The sequence below is a fragment of the Phaethon lepturus genome, unplaced genomic scaffold, assembly GCF_000687285.1.
Source record: "Phaethon lepturus isolate BGI_N335 unplaced genomic scaffold, ASM68728v1 scaffold24558, whole genome shotgun sequence".
Taxonomy (NCBI): Eukaryota; Metazoa; Chordata; class Aves; order Phaethontiformes; family Phaethontidae; genus Phaethon; species Phaethon lepturus.
This window is the reverse complement of record NW_010558644.1, coordinates 78-12,857: the sequence shown is the minus strand read 5'-3', so window position 1 is coordinate 12,857 and position 12,780 is coordinate 78. Positions and strand designations below refer to the sequence as shown.

General features: G+C 46.6%; 1 protein-coding gene across 1 annotated transcript in view; it reads left to right on the top strand.

Moving 5' to 3' along the window:
* The window catches only part of CSNK1E (casein kinase 1, epsilon), an 18,013-nt gene extending 8,112 nt beyond the window's left edge, over positions 1-9,901 (top strand). Inside the window, exons 5-10 of the mRNA XM_010293137.1 lie at positions 5,973-6,143; positions 7,693-7,841; positions 8,394-8,586; positions 8,690-8,829; positions 9,230-9,295; positions 9,837-9,901. Coding sequence (XP_010291439.1) covers positions 5,973-6,143; positions 7,693-7,841; positions 8,394-8,586; positions 8,690-8,829; positions 9,230-9,262 — 686 coding nt within the window. The 3' untranslated portion in view covers positions 9,263-9,295; positions 9,837-9,901. The remainder of the gene's footprint in view (positions 1-5,972; positions 6,144-7,692; positions 7,842-8,393; positions 8,587-8,689; positions 8,830-9,229; positions 9,296-9,836) is intronic.
* Positions 9,902-12,780: the final 2,879 nt, after the last annotated feature.

Here is a 12,780-nt window from a genome sequence, read left to right as displayed (position 1 = left end):
TGTGGGGAGAAACCTGGACTGCGAAAGAGTGCTGAGAGTTCAGCCAGGTCTTACACTGGTGATGGCCATCATCCCAGATTTTGTAAAAAACCTTGTACAGGTTAGTACCCACTGCACTTAAACCTCTTGAAGTCACCCAAACTCTTGTCCTGGCAATGAGCCCCTGATACACAACACCTAGTTGCTGTGAGGAACAGAAGTGAAAACCTCTTGCAGTTTTCTCTTCCAGATACTTGTCTCCAGTGTGTGACTTTTTTATTCTTCGTGGGCTAAACTTTGTCTGTCCACAGTGCGAGACTTTCTTAGTTACTTTAAGGTCTGTTCTAAGCAGGCTGACTCAGTTCTGTAGCTGGTTGGCAAATCTGAAGAGTGCAGCTGTCCTGCCTTGCAGACCCAGGAAAGTAGCTTCTGTGCTTACAGCTCAGTTTGTATCTCTGGGAGACCTTCTTCTGAAATGTATAAACTGGGAATTTGGAAGTCAGAGGAGGGAACTCGTTTCTTCTAACAGCTTCCACAGGGTTTCACAGAATAGTTTGGGTTGAAAGGGACCTTTAAAGGTTTTCTAGTCCAACCACCCTGCAGTGAGTAGGGATACCTTTCACTAGATCAGGTTGTTCAGAGCACCGTCCAACCTGACCTGTTTCCAGGGATTGGGACATCTACAAACTCTCTGGGCAACCTGTGCCAGTGTTTCACCACCCTCATTGTGAAAAATTTCTTCCTTGTATCTAGACTAGATCTACCCTCTTTCAGTTTAAAACTGTTACCCCTTGTCCTGTCACGACAGGCCCTGCTAAAAAGTCTGTCCCTATGTCATGTCCTCATTCTTCCTAGGGAAAGTGTCCCATTCTGTCCTCTTGCAGATGGTTTCTCAGAAATCTGAAGTCAATTGCAGTCTCAAACTGCAGAGAATAAAGCAGTTTCCCACTGTCTTCCTTGCTTAATACTGTATAACTGTAGACTAAAAATGCTTTATTTATATTGAAATGGGGAGTGTTGTGTGTTGAGAGTGGGCTGTGATCTCCTGACCTCTTCCATGTAGTAAAAATAGTTCTCATAGAGCTTTATGAGTTGTCTTCTGCATTTTGCCTTGACCTGCTTATATATAACTGACTCTCCATTGAATTCTTAGTCTAGATTTCCACAGCCATGGTAACTGCCACAAGGAGACATGCACAAAATAATTCTCACTACTATGTCTGTCGAGCCTTTTGTGTGTGCCTGCTCTGTCTGAACTGATCACGAGAGGCTGAATGTCTGGTTGTGGGGTTGGTTTGTTTTTTTTTGTTTTGGTTTTGTTTGGTTTTTTTTTTTTGAAGGACTTTATTCATCCCACCCCAACTTAGCCCTTTACTACTGGTGCTTGGCTTGTGTATCAGGATGAACAAACAATGTCTGAACACTAATCCAAGGGCAAACTGCATATGCCATTGGTATGGGCATAGCCGTCGCTCTCTTCATGCCCTTTGCTTCAGGAAGGTCTGGGTGTGAGTTACTCTGCGCAACAGGTCTCGGGTATATTATCTCCATGTTGCAGATAGTTCCCCTGAATGGCATAAAGGTTACATGACTTGCCCGGAGGAAAGGGGATGGGGTGTCAGGGTTGCAGCTGGAGTTCCTGTTTCTCAAGACCTTGCCGCAGGGTGTTTGACAGACACGTTTGTGAGTTAGCAGCATTGCCATGGGAACCGTCACTCTGAATTTTTTGACTTTCAGAGACTAAATTCTCTGTCTTAATGTTACATTAATGTGGTTTAGGGAGAAGGAAGGAACCAGGTGCCGGGGTATTCGTGTGACGGGAATAGCAAATGAATAAATGTCTTTATTTGAATGTGCAAGCTAAGGGTTGGGCATTCCGATGTCTGGAGGAAACACATTCTTTACCCAGTGACTGGGGGGAAAAAGTAGGAGGCAAGATCAGGGAGGGTTTCCACAGCTGGAGACTTGCTGCTGGGGGAGTCATTGGACTGTGCAGGCTTTGGTTCATGCATTCCAGTCAATTTTCACATGCTCTGGGGATGAGAGTCCTTTGTACCCTCTGGAGCTTGTAAAATCTGAAATAGATGCCCAGGGGTGCCCAGGAGACAGTCTTGGAAGAAGCTTGGTGGGCTCTGTCTGGGTAACAGGAGGCTGGGGGCAGTTCCTCTCTAAACGTGTGCCCTAGGTGGCATCAGCATAGGCTGATAAAATTATGCTCATCCTACTGTCACCCATTCCAGATTTTTGTGTGGTTTTAAAGGCTGTTGCTGTGCAGTGGGGAGAGAAAGGGCAAGTGTAGTCCTAGCATGTGCAAAGTTGGATCGGAGTGTGTAGTCAGGAGAACGTTGTTTGGTTAAGACTGCTTGCAGCTGGGCTGGCTCCAGTGAAGACAGCTGATTTCTAGGGAGTCCTGCATGGGAACAGCATAATTTTGGGTAGGATCAGGGTGGAGGGGAGCATTGTTCTGGGGGACCAGGGTGCCCTTTAGGCTGCAAAGAAACAAGTTTTGGCATGAACAAAATGAAGCAGTGAGTCCTCAGTCTCCTGTCTTTGCCCAAGCATGTCTTCCCCAGGTAACTTGCTGTCCTGCTACTCGCTCCTGACTCTGCTCTTTCTGAGGACCCTGCTTGGAGGAGGGAGTGAGGGTGTGGGCTGGCTGGAAACCTCCCTGGGAGTGGGAGGGAACTGGCAGCAGATTGCTTGCGGAGTGGGTTGGGTTTGAGAGATCAGGCGGGGTTGTGTGGGGAGGCGACCTTGTGTTTTCTGTTGAAAGGGGGTTTGCAAGTGAGAGAGGAAAGGATGAATGTCTTATAAAAGTAGCAGCCCCCCATCTATTGTAGGACAGCTGAGAAGCTGAAATAAAACGGAGAGAGGAAGTGTGATGTGGTATCACAGGTCATGACTGTAATCCTGCTTCTGGACTGACTTGCTCTGGGCACGCATTCACGTCACTTCTGTTTCTCTTTTTCAAACTGTATGGTGAGATCTTTTTCCTGTGTCCCAGGCATGCTGCAAGAGTTAGTGAATGATTGTCAAGCTTCTAAAAGTGGAAAGTAATGATGTTAAACAATGTTTCTTTGGTGTGTACAGGAGAACTTTTTTCTAACTAATTTACTCCACTTTTGCTGTCTGTTACCTAGTATCCTGTGGCTGTTGATACATGAGGCCAGGCTGTAATAATACAAAAAAATTGGAGATAGCTTGGGGATATGTAATAGTAACTGAAGATGAAACAAAGAAATGCGATGTAGGTACTGTTGTTCTTCACCATCATCCAAGGTTTAATTCAGGATCTTTTAGTTAGGGTTATAAGTGAAAGACAGCTACAGTGTTTTGAGGTAGCTTGACAACTTGACCCATTGTGTTGGTGCTTCATACTCCTCATGGATTTGAATCTCACTGACATTAAGTGGGCTACAATGACCACATGTACCTGAGAAATTATATTTCAAGGATGAAACACAAACATCTATTGTTCAGCATTTTAATAATTTGGTGTCCTGCTTACAGTTATTTTTCCTCGATAATATTGCTGTGTTAAGGCACAGTTAAGGTATGTTTTGCATGCATATAATGGATACTAGTGAGATGCCCAGTTTGGTTTTGTAACCCCTCTCCTTGCCTCCAGTAAGGACGTGTAGCATCCCCCACTGACTGCAGTCTCCCTAAACTCAAGTCTGTAATTCTGGCCTTCCCCAAATCACTAGGGCTGTGCCTAGACATAGATTTGCAGAATGTCTCCTGTTGTTCTGAGTGGGGTTGGTGGCTGTGCACAAAGCTGCTGTCCACCATGCAAATGGAGGTATGTGGTCCAGCCTACCTTAAGGAGTGTGGAGTTCATGCAAGATTTTGGAGACAAGATCCTGATTTATTTCTAAAAGGCTGATTCGTCTGTTCAGTAGGTTTCTCTGGTTCCTGCCCTGCCTTCCCCTACTCTGAGGGGCACCCCCACGTTCCAGACAGGGAACCCACAGTTACAGGCTTTAAAGCTGTAGCATGGATAAATCAAAGGCTGGCAAATGGCAGGATTGAGGTTACCTTCATCACCTGTGCTTTTGGGCCCTGGATATGCATTCTGACTCCCATTTCCACAGGCCTCCTGTCTCAGGATGTAGGTCTTTATCAAATATTGTTTAGTCTTATTTATTTGGTATGCATGGTGTGTAATCGCAGCCCTCAGAGTACTCGTATCCCAACCTTAGGCTAAATGCAAAACTGTGGGTTTCTTTTTCCCTTCCCCCTTCATAGCATCTAAGCATCTCCCAGGCAGTCATGTAGTTATCTTTGGCAGCAGCCTGATAAGATTAGGAAGTATTAGCCCCTTAAAGTTGGCAACTTGAGGCAGAAAGTTAGTGAGGTCAAAAAAATGCTGTTACTTCTGCATGCTCTAAGAAAGACACTTCAGGGATGTGCACGTCTGCTTTCTCCTCTACTCCTTTCTTGAAACGTGTCATTTTTATGGCATTTGATATGCTTTGAACCAAAGGCTCTCTGCTCTCAGTTATGGAGTGATGACGCCTTCCTTTTCTGCAACCACAGTGCTTTTTTTGCCCTAATATTTTTAATTGTTCAAGCCTCCTAGTTGTCAAAACCACTAAGAGATTAGGAGAGTCATGCAGGAGAAGAAAAGCCCATTGTGACCCACAGCTTGTGTTGGTACATCTGAACATATAGATCTGTGACCTGCTACAGCTACTCCTTCGTCAGGGCTCAGTTCAGTTAGCAGAGTAAGAGATAACTCCTAATAATCTACTGGCCTTTGAATGGGGCAGGTGGTAGCACATAACTGATACTGAGAATTAACCCACAGACCAATACATAATCTGCAGCATCTTCTAGGATGTGTCACCAAATACAGCAAAACATGCTGTAGTATAGATGAATCTAATAGACAAATCTCTTCAGCTTTTCCTCTACTCCTGTGCCCTCCCTCAAGCCTTTTTTCCCCTCTGTTATCCATGTAAGCTGTTGTTTTCCTCAAGATGTAAAGTACTTTCTTCATAGTGTTTAGTTTATTTTATCTGGCAGGGGAACAGGGGCAAGAGCTGCTTGGCAAAATTTATAGATGAATTTGTAAGCATATTGGGAGGAGTTTCACAAGTTAACCAGTCAACATTTTCAGTTGCTGAGATTCTGTGTCAGCTCCATCTTGAGCTAACTTGCAACTTAAAATGGCTTGACTGTTACAGAGAGCAAGTTCAATATGGAATGTTTTTGTTTGGGAAACAATTCCCTGCCCTAAATAAGCATCTAAAAGCTGGCCCTTACAATGGCATATTAAGGGCAACCCTTGCTCTGAGTAGAGTTGATAATGATGCCAGTTACACAGTCGTTCCCCATCTGGAGGGGAACCTTTTGTTCAAAATACACATCTGTATTCATGCCTCTTTCCTCCACAGCTTGAAAAATGCCACCAATCTGGAAAGATCTTTGCACAGTATTACGTTAGTCTTCTCTAAATTATCAACAAAGTCGTTTACTGCAAGAGGGGGTCACTAGTTCCTCATTTCTGCCCTGTGTAAAGAGTATCAGCAGGTTAATTAGAAGATGTGTTTGAAAGGGTTGTATTGGGTTTACCTCTGTTAGCTTTGTCTTTCTGTGACTACCTCCATCATGACTAATGCCCAGGGTGAAGTGGGTGGAGAAGGTGCCCTTCCTCTAGGACTGAGAAGAGCAAAGTAGACAGTGTCGCTGTAGCACTTCTTGAGCTGTTGAATTCTTGTGTAAATTAAGGCTTGTCCAAGTGAGGAGGTAGTCAGCGTAATCATTCATTTATGCAATGGGTTGGGCTGTATGGGGAGAGGAATGCTTTAACTCTTACAATATGAACATCCCTGCAGGAATTTGTACTGGAATGTCTTCTACAAGTTTGTCTAACAAAAAAGAGAGAGGTGGTGTTTCTTTTGTTCCATGTTCACCTCCAAAGCTGTGTGATTTCCAAAGCGGTTTTGGTTGCTGCTCACTCCTTGCCCCTTTGTAACTTCCTCCCACAGAACAAAGTCGCCGTGATGACCTGGAGAGCCTGGGCTACGTGCTCATGTATTTCAACCTGGGCTCACTGCCCTGGCAGGGCCTCAAGGCTGCCACCAAGCGCCAAAAGTACGAGAGGATCAGCGAGAAAAAGATGTCAACGCCCATTGAGGTGCTCTGCAAAGGGTACCCTTGTAAGTGCTCTGATCTGGATGGCTGTCTTGTCTAGTGCATGGCTTGCTCTCACCCCATGGAGTTTTGAGTCCCTAAGGGCAATGCCCAGTACCCCCAGACCAGGAGGTGCTGCTGACACCAATGATGAGAAGGGTAAGAGACTGGTAGTGGTGCAGTTCTGGTTCAGAAGTGGAAAACGTGTTTTTATGAAGAGTTGAGCCTTGTGTTAGTAGGGGTGTGAAGGTGCTGAGAGAGATCTTTAGGACCTCAGAAATGGTCTGGAACAGGGGTGGGCAGCGAGGTGAGAAGTTGTGCTGATGATCCTGAGTTATTCTGGGTAATGAGGATGAGGGCCAGCTGTGATGAATCCCAGAAATAACCAGGCAATGAAGTGGTAAATGCAGGTCTTTGTAGGTAAATGTGGAGTAATGTATGTGAGGGGAGAGCAGAAGGCTTGGTCCTCGTGTCACATGCAGAACAGTAGGCTTTGAGCTGACCAGTGCCACTCACCAGTGAGCTGTTGCAGATAGAATAGACAGTTCTGTGAAAGCATCAACTTTGTGCTTAGTGGCTACTGAGGAAAACGGATCAGGTGTTAGGAGTTACTAGGAAAGAAAAGAAGCCTGAACAGTGTGCATAAAACCATGGCCCGCTCGCATCTTGCATGCACTGTGCAGCTCTGGTCCATCCTACTAGTTCAGAAAGGATGTGGTAGAACCGGAAGAAGGTCCAGGAAGGGGTCAAAAGGGTGATCAGAGGTGAGGTGATTTCTATACAAGCAATGAGTTTGCTGGAACCTGGAAAAGAGGTGATTAGAGAGCTGATAGAAGTCTACACTCTTGTTACACCTCCAGAAGTTTGGATGGGAGCTGATTATTTGGTGGCCCCAGTTCTTGTATTGGAAGAGAAACAAAGCTGGTTCCTGCCAGCTTCAAAACGATGTGGTTCTTCACACAGCTAGTAGTAGATGTGTAGAAGTCCTTCCCAGAAGATGATGTGGATTCTTAAAGCTTACAGGAGTTCAAGGAGAAAATGGACAACTACACAGAAGAGAGATCCATTGAGGGTTACTAAATAATTAGAAACTACATCTAGATCAGGAAGTTGCCTGAGCTGAAAGTAGGAGGAAGATGGGCTAATCTCAGTGGAAGTGTCAGACATGGTTGCCCTGGTCTTTCTCCTCTAAAGCTGTCTACTTCTGGCCATTGCTTAAGACAGGCTACTGAACTGGGAGGGCCTCTGGTCTAAGCTGGGCTTCCCAAAGCTCACCTCCACCTATTCTTTAGGCCTGCTTTCTTACTCTCTTTCAGCAGGCTCTGAGACTTACTACCTCTTGCTTGGAGAGGCAGCCAGGAAAGAGATATGTAAGGATTTCCTCTGGTAAAATAGGGATGGCTTCTTCTTGGTGGCCAAAAGCACTGCAACCAGCAGACTCTGTTTTCGTTACGCAGTGCTCTGTGTGTGCTGTCCTGGTGCAGCGCACTGCTGTTAAAAGGCTGCAGTGGCTCCGTGATGGGACCAGGGGGGTTGGATGGTGTTCAACAACCAACTGTTCTCTGCTCCCTCCAGCTGAGTTCTCGACATACCTCAACTTCTGCCGCTCACTGAGGTTTGATGATAAACCAGACTACTCGTACCTGCGGCAGCTCTTCCGTAACCTCTTCCACCGCCAAGGCTTCTCCTACGACTATGTTTTTGACTGGAACATGCTTAAATTTGTGAGTATGTGTGGGGAAAGGGCTGAATGGGCAGGGGTTGATTGGTGGCGTGGAGATGGGGGAGGAAAGTCAGAAACTGCCTGTCATTTGCACTTAATCCCTGGTGAGCAACTTGAGAAGGGGAACCAGGTAGAGTGAAAAGAGGCAGAGTTGTTTGGTGGTGCTATAGCAGTTTGGGGTGGGTATAGCTACTGTTGTGTTAGTGAGTGGGTCTGATGGAGTATGTGTGTCAACAGAACTATAGGTAGGAAGAGATAATTTTTTAGTAGAGAACTATATTTGGAGGCAGGACACAGATCTGGATTGCAACAACAGCTGTAGCACTGTATGCTTTCTTCCCTGTTTCTTCATGGAAGAGAATGAGGCCCTCTCTGGATGGACTGGAAGATGGTGGGAGGAGAATGTGTTTTGTGGATGGAGCTCTGCTTTCTTGGCATGATGGAGCTCTGCTTTCTTGGCATGATGGAGCACTGTGTGTTTTCTGTCTGGGGCTGCTGCTGTCTCCTCTTGCCTGACAGCTGTGTGTGGTGTGGGGGTTTCTTCCCTCCTCAGGGAGCAGCTCGGAACCCTGAGGATATGGATCGAGAGCGGCGAGAGCATGAGCGAGAAGAGAGGATGGGGCAACTCCGGGGATCAGCCACGCGAGCACTGCCACCCGGCCCACCTGCTGGAGCCAATGCCAACCGTCTTTGCAATGTCACCGAGCCCATGGCCTCCACCCCCACTTCCCGAATCCAACAGTCCGGTGAGTGGGGTGGGAGAGCTGGAGGAGGGTGCCACCCCTGTTGTTGACTGGAAGCTGAAACAATTGACTGATGTTCTTGTCCCATGTTTCTCTGCACCGACAGGAAACACGTCCCCCAGAGCAATCTCAAGAGTGGACAGGGAGAGGAAGGTCAGCATGAGGTTACACCGAGGAGCTCCTGCCAACGTCTCCTCATCTGACCTCACAGGACGGCAAGAAGTGTCACGGATTTCAGCATCACAGGTGAGTACCTGTTGCCATGTTTGTGGCCTTGGCCTGCATGTCCCAGAAGGATTAAGGGCCCCACAGCAGTTTTTACCTGATCTGCTGGAGCTGACATGCACCTGAAGCTTCTGCAGTGTGGTGAGGGGAGTGGTACCAGGTTATGGCTTGGCTCTTCAGTTACATGTATTCTGGAGGCCATGCTCAGGACTGTCTTCTTAGCACTGCCTTGGTTGGAGTAAGCCTTCATCTGGTTGTCTTCCAGACCACAGTGGTTTGGAAGTGGAACGGTAAACTCCTGAGAGGGAGGATGTCCTGAGAGAAACATGAGCCACGCTATTCTGGTGTCCTTCATGCCTTTTTCTTCCTTGCCATCCCTTACCTGTTCTTCTCTTTTTTTTTTTTTTTTTTTTTCTTTTAGACAAGTGGGCCATTTGATCACCTTGGGAAGTGAGGAGCAATTGCCACTGGACCAGTGTTTGCTTAGGTGAGCCTGTCCTCGGGCCTGGGATCCCCCAAGGAGGGAATTGCTGGCATTATAGATTAGATCAAGGCTTTGATGTTGCTGATGGGGATTGGTACATTTCCTTTCCCTTTGCCTTACCTTGAGATGGTTTTTGGCTTCAGAGAGAAGAGTAGGGCTGACTGCCAAAACCTTGGGGGGATGGATTATATTGGGTGTGAAGGTAGCTTCCATTTCTCCAGGAGGATAGGGAGGGTGGAGAAGGTGCTGGGCCAGGGAGCCATTTTGTTAGTTCCTAATGAACGCTTTTCTGGCAGCGTGATTGTGTTGGGGAGGAGGGTGCTGAGCGCATAATAAAGTGTGTGAGACTTTGCACAGCCAGCAAGTGCCTCTTCTAGAGGAAATGACAGTAGCTGGACAAGGTGACTCCAAGGAGTGGCAGGAGTGTAGAAGAAAGGGCTGATTTGATTTGTTACACTCCAGTTGTCATTGGAAGTACTGGGAAGAGCCTTTTCTCCTAATGTCCTCTTCCCTTTTTCTCTTTTTTTTTCCCCCCTCTTTCTAGTGTCTTCACTGTATTTTTCTTTTAAAAAACAAAAAACCCAAAAAAACAAACAAAAAACTAAAAAAGACAAAAAACAAACAAACAAAAAAAACAACCCCCGACAGAAATTCTTTTTGCCAACGATGAGGAGTCGAGCTGTGCCCCTGCGCTGGCGTGAGCCATTTCCGAGAGGGCCGCCTGCGTCCCCCAGTGCAAGCGCCTCCAAGGAGCTGACGACGTGGGAGCCGTGTGGGAACACCTCTGCTACCCCTCCAGCCCTAATGCTGCCCCCACTGGGTACCCTCAGCCCCCTCTCCTGACTCTCTGCTCCTGGTTTTGGTTCCTCTCTCTCTTTTTTTTTTTTTCCTTTCTTTTTTTCCTCCTCTTCTTTTTGGATATCTTCTGCTTTTTTTTCCCCCAATTTTCAAATCATATGATTTTTTTTAACTTTGCTGTCCTTGTTTTTCTGAGGGCAGGGGATGGGGTGGTGGTGGTTTTTTTGTTAGTTTGTTTTGTTTTTTGTGTCCTTTTTTTTTCCAGGAGCCTTGTGGGCCAGGAGGGAATCAGATTCCAGCCATACTTGATGGTAGAAGTCTGATTTTTATTATAACAGAATTTCTTTTCTCAAGATTAGATGAATTTTAAGCTGTGAGGGGAATTGCGGCAACAGCCTAATCATTGACTTGGGCTTCCTTTCCTTGGGTGGCTTCTCTGCATTGTTTTTTTGGCTGTCGGGAGAAGTGCCAGATTTCCCTGATCCAAGCGGTCCTCATGCACCAGTGGATCTCTGTGGAAAGGCACCTGGTCCCATGGAGGATGGGAAGGCTGGAGCTGAAATACAGGGAGATGAGAACCCACTTCCCATCCCTGTAGCGGGGTCTTGTTTTTGTCTGGCTGTGCGTGTTTTTCTATTTTTTTTTTAATTAAAACTTGTTTTAATTCCTGCGGAGAGAGTGTGGGACTTGAGGAGAAGAGAGGGGCGCACAGAAACTGGAGTTTGGTGTTCTTTTGGAGCGATGGCTCTTCCTCTCTCCTTCCCTCATGCGACCCCAAGTAAGATCCACCGTACATGCACAACCCGTTCCTGCCCTCTCCCCCCCGTTTCCCCCCCCTCCCTTTTTAGTTGTTTTTAAATATAATTTAGGAATACTCAAGCTGCTTTGTGGCACTTGGGGCTTTGAAACACAATGATCACCACTGCGACCTATGGCCTGTAGCAGACACACTGTCACTGTAGTGTGGAGCCGATGGGTTGTTGGCAGGGCGGGGAGGGTGGGGTTAGTCTTTGTTTTGTTTGTTTTTATCCTTTCTATTTAACACTTTATTTTTCCTCCCTATTTTTTTCCTAATTTATTTACCCCTCTTACTGTCTCTCTCTTTTTTTTAATTAAAGAGCAAAACTTTTTATTACTTTGTAATTTAAAAAAACAAAAAAAAACCTGAAGAACTTTGGGGGGGGATTTTGTACTTTTTTCCTGTGTAAATATTGGACTTTTTTGAGCTTTATCGTGGTTGTTAATTTGAAGTAATAAAGTAGAAAATGATAAAGTGACGCCAGCATCTGTCATTTCTTCCTTCCCTGGCATCCTTGCTGGGAGAGACATCTTACACGCAGGAAGTGCTGTCTTGTGTCTGAACCTGTTCCTGAGTTCCAGGAATGAGTTTGATCAGAATTACTGGAAAAAAGGCACAGGGCTGGAGCGCCTAAAAATAAATCTGAGCTGATCTCTGCAGTTGCAGCCTTGGAACAGTGAAAGCTATGTGAAATCCGATTCAGGATCTCTTGGTTCCTGGGATTGAGCCTCTGGCATCCCATGCGTCTGGCCTTCAGGAGGAGAGGGATGGGACCTTTCCATGCTGTTGGCTTTGGGTGTGCTCTGAGTTTGACAGAGGTGGACCCTGGGTTTTGTGTTTTCTTGCTTGCTTCTATCCTCGAACTTAAATCATGGAGAAAGGGGAAGGAGAGGGGTCAGGACAGCAGCCTGAGCCCCTGACAACAACGCTGTGCCTGATGCAAACGTGCTGAACTCCCTGTAAAGGGACACCTGCTGCTTTGGTGTCTGCGGTGGTGGGGCTTCTTTGGCTTTCTCCCCCTTTGGTTGCCTGACCTGTCTGGCAGTAAATTACTAAATTTTAATACTGTTCCTATAGTTACACCTCCCTGCATTATCCAGACCAGAGGCCTGTTTCTTGCAGGCTGTGTAAAAACTCTTGAAATTTGATTTTTCAGAAATACCTGCTGGGACTAAACGATAGATCTTGGTGAATTCCAAGCTGCTCCTCTGTTTGCCTGCTGCGGGGGGCTTCCAGCTCCTCAGCTGAGAGAAGAGGAGGGTAGTTCAGGGGTATGAGGGTGTTGCCCTCTTGCCTCTGTCCTGCATTGGTCCTGCTTCCATTTTGAGTGTGTTTTAGAGGGATCAGAACGAAACTGGACTTTTTCCCTTCTACATTTTCTATGTGAAAGAGGAACATTGACTATGTGGAAGACAACATGTCCCTCGCCATGGTGCCTTTGCTCCACCGAGCGCGTGGCCTCGCCGCAGCGTGGAGGCAGCAGGGCCTTCATCTGGCTGGCTTCAGGAGTGGTTGCTGTGTTTCAGATAGGAGCTCTATTTTAAGACAGGAGGGGAGTGCACCGCTATTTTGGGGAGATAAAGGGAAGCAGCTCCGTGGGTGCACCTCTGTTTCAAAAGAAGAGGGCAAGTGCCCCTCTAAAGAAGCAGCAGAAAGTCATCAGGCATGTCTCAGCCGCTGTGGTGCCTCGGCTAGCAAGCTTTGCGTGTGTATTAAAGGGTTGTAGGGCTTGGCTTTAGGCTTCCTCAGTTTTGTTTTGGGTTTTTTGGTAACTGAACATCCCTTGTTCTGGCCTGAGTTGAGGTACGGTTTTGGTTTCCAACACAGCCACGTATGTTTTTTTCCTCGGACTTTTGGGGAAAAGGGCTCTGAGGCAGAGGCGGATCTGGGG